Source organism: Porites lutea, chromosome 13 (assembly GCF_958299795.1).
Source record: "Porites lutea chromosome 13, jaPorLute2.1, whole genome shotgun sequence".
NCBI classification, from domain to species: Eukaryota; Metazoa; Cnidaria; class Anthozoa; order Scleractinia; family Poritidae; genus Porites; species Porites lutea.
In genome coordinates this window covers 11,977,361-11,979,876 of record NC_133213.1, presented here as the reverse complement: position 1 = coordinate 11,979,876, position 2,516 = coordinate 11,977,361, and the positions used below count along the sequence as shown (strand labels likewise).

The following is a 2,516-nucleotide window of genomic DNA, read 5'->3' as shown; positions in this document are numbered from 1 at the left end:
AGATTCTTGTTTTTTTTATTTTGACTACTCAGTAGTGTCCACTTGTTCCAAAGTAAAAAACGCTTTTAAGCGATAGAATTCGTGGACCGACACGTTTCGGAAAAGCTCTAAATTTAATCTTTCCTAAGCTTTCTTCGCAAAACATGCGTGGCTTCGTGATCACGCAACGATTCTTAATCCCAGTTTCCACATTCTCCGCAAGGAACGCCTGGCACAATGACTCCTCTTTTATGTCCTAAATACGACGAAAAGCGCGTTGCAGCTTATGAGTCTCGCTGCTTAAGCAAGCTAGACTAAAAACAGGGTATTAAGCTCCGGTTATGTGAGCCTCCGGGCTTCCATGTGCATTCGCCTTTACCTAACCCTCACCATTTATAATTATATTTTGCGATCATCAAGTCATCAGTTCATTCTCCGAGGGATCGTTAATTGTGACATTCTAAAGAACTTGACCCTTTTGAACAATGTGCGCAGTATGAACCAATTTGTAATTTTTAACATATAGTCTCGTCATTTTCTTTAACGGTCACTTAAGATCACTTTTGAAAATGTATGTTGAATAGCATACGAAACGTCAAGTTTATAAAAATGCGAAAACTCACAATGTTTATCACCGCTGTTTGTGTTTTATTTATGAACCAATTTCCTCCGCAGATAGAACATCAGTGATTGGTTTTGAGTGAAAATTTTTCGACGAGGGGAGCCAACTCTGAGATTCCCTCATTAAGATGTGAATCACTACAAAGACTGGAAGGGACTGTTAGTACTTACCAAGCCAAAAAGTGCTACTATGACGACAACACCAATAATAGTTAACCCGGCCAACGCACCAGCATAATCCTTACCAAACCAATTCCGGCTTGGAACTATATTTTCCTTTTTTGACTTGGTAGGAACGACACAGAGTGGCAGGACTTGGGCTGTTTTAAAATAGGAGAAAGTTAATAAGGTCAAATAAGATTATATCTTCAAAAGACAGAAAAATAGGAGGTGGTCGTGGTGATGTTTATTCTTATTTTTAATTTTATGCCTGCACCTGCGAGCGGGCAAAATGAAGCACATATTGCTTTTCTGATTGATTCATAATTGCCCATTAGTCTCCAGCATGGCTTGTCCCTACCATCCAAGACACCAATATTACGAATAAAAGTATTGGATTCTTTAACTGCCTTGAGCCGTCTGTTTTTGCTTTTCAATGAATCAGGTAAAACAGATAAGCATGCAGACATTTGGTGCGAAGGTGATTCCTATTTTTTCTAAGATTTCATTCACATAGTTATTTGGTTATTCTTTAAGTGTTCAAAGCATCGGAAAAGGACTAAGTATCCTCTAACCTTCTTTTCCTCTAAAGCAGACATCGGCACAATACGGCGTCTTTAAGGGGACGTTGTCCTTATTGTACACACACCAGTAACAGCTGACAATTCTCTCGCACGTCTGAGAGCTGTTTCTCTCACTGCAGCGAGGATCAAAGCACTTGTCTAACGATAGTTGAGGGTCATTACATTTCTTTCCAGAGTGGAGTAGGCTGGGATTGCTAGTTTGTTGTGACTTAGGAGCTAGAGCTGGGCAGATCAGAAGACTGAAAGACAATAAGATGGCAACAACGGTAAATGAATAGACGTAAAAACAAATCTATGCTTCACAAAGTTTTGTTTAAGTGGCCCCTGTGAAAGTGTTCGTACTATTAGTAAAATTAGTCGTAACTTTTACAAAATAATTCGGTTGAGTCCATTTTGCATGCAATGTATGTATGTTGTTGTGTATAATTGCTTGTTACATTTGAACTTAAATTATGTAGTAATGCACTAGTGGCCTGCTCAGGAGTCAAAACGCACCTGCTGTTTGGGAACTGACTTTAGCAATATTCAAATTCGAGCGGAGAGGTACAGGGACATTCACACTTTGTGGATGTATGGAAACACTCGTTATCTGAAGAACAGGTACATGATTCAGCAGCACAAATTGAATCCCGCAAAGCGACTCCTGCAGAAAAATATGTCTGTACAGTTACGTGGGTAACACTTTCCAATCTTTTGGTACTTAGGACAGTACAATTTGATTTTTTTTTCTTATATGTTTATTGATAATCACATTAAACAATTACATTTACAATACTACAAAAACAAACAAAAAAACACTTTAACCAGAGACATTAACAGAGTACAGCAAAATTAATTGTCAAATTATTACAGGGCTAGAAGAATTATAAAAAAGTACAACAGGGCAATGAAATAATACGGAGTTAATACAGTTAACTTAAATAAGGCGTCAGTATCCACTTACTTTTAAAGAATTCTTTGTTGCTGATTTGATTTGATCACTTTTTCCCTCGCTACCTCTGTCGCTTTACGTAGTCATCTTAAGATGGGAAACTACAATAGACTCTTGTTGCCTCCTTAAGGTAAATGTCTAAAAAAAATTGCAATTGTCCTGGCATCTGACTAGTTCTACATCGCATAAATGGAAAACTACAAAAATTCCAGTTGCAGGAGTGATTGCCCTCAAAGCCAACT

At 38.0% G+C, this 2,516-nt stretch overlaps 1 protein-coding gene across 1 annotated transcript in view; it reads right to left on the bottom strand.

Annotated features, from left to right (window-relative positions):
• Positions 1-1,849: 1,849 nt before the first annotated feature.
• Positions 1,850-2,516, bottom strand: part of LOC140923480 (VWFA and cache domain-containing protein 1-like) — a 4,097-nt gene continuing 3,430 nt past the window's right edge. Inside the window, exon 4 of the mRNA XM_073373567.1 lies at positions 1,850-1,986. Within this exon, the coding sequence (XP_073229668.1) occupies positions 1,859-1,986 (128 nt within the window). The 3' untranslated portion in view covers positions 1,850-1,858. The remainder of the gene's footprint in view (positions 1,987-2,516) is intronic.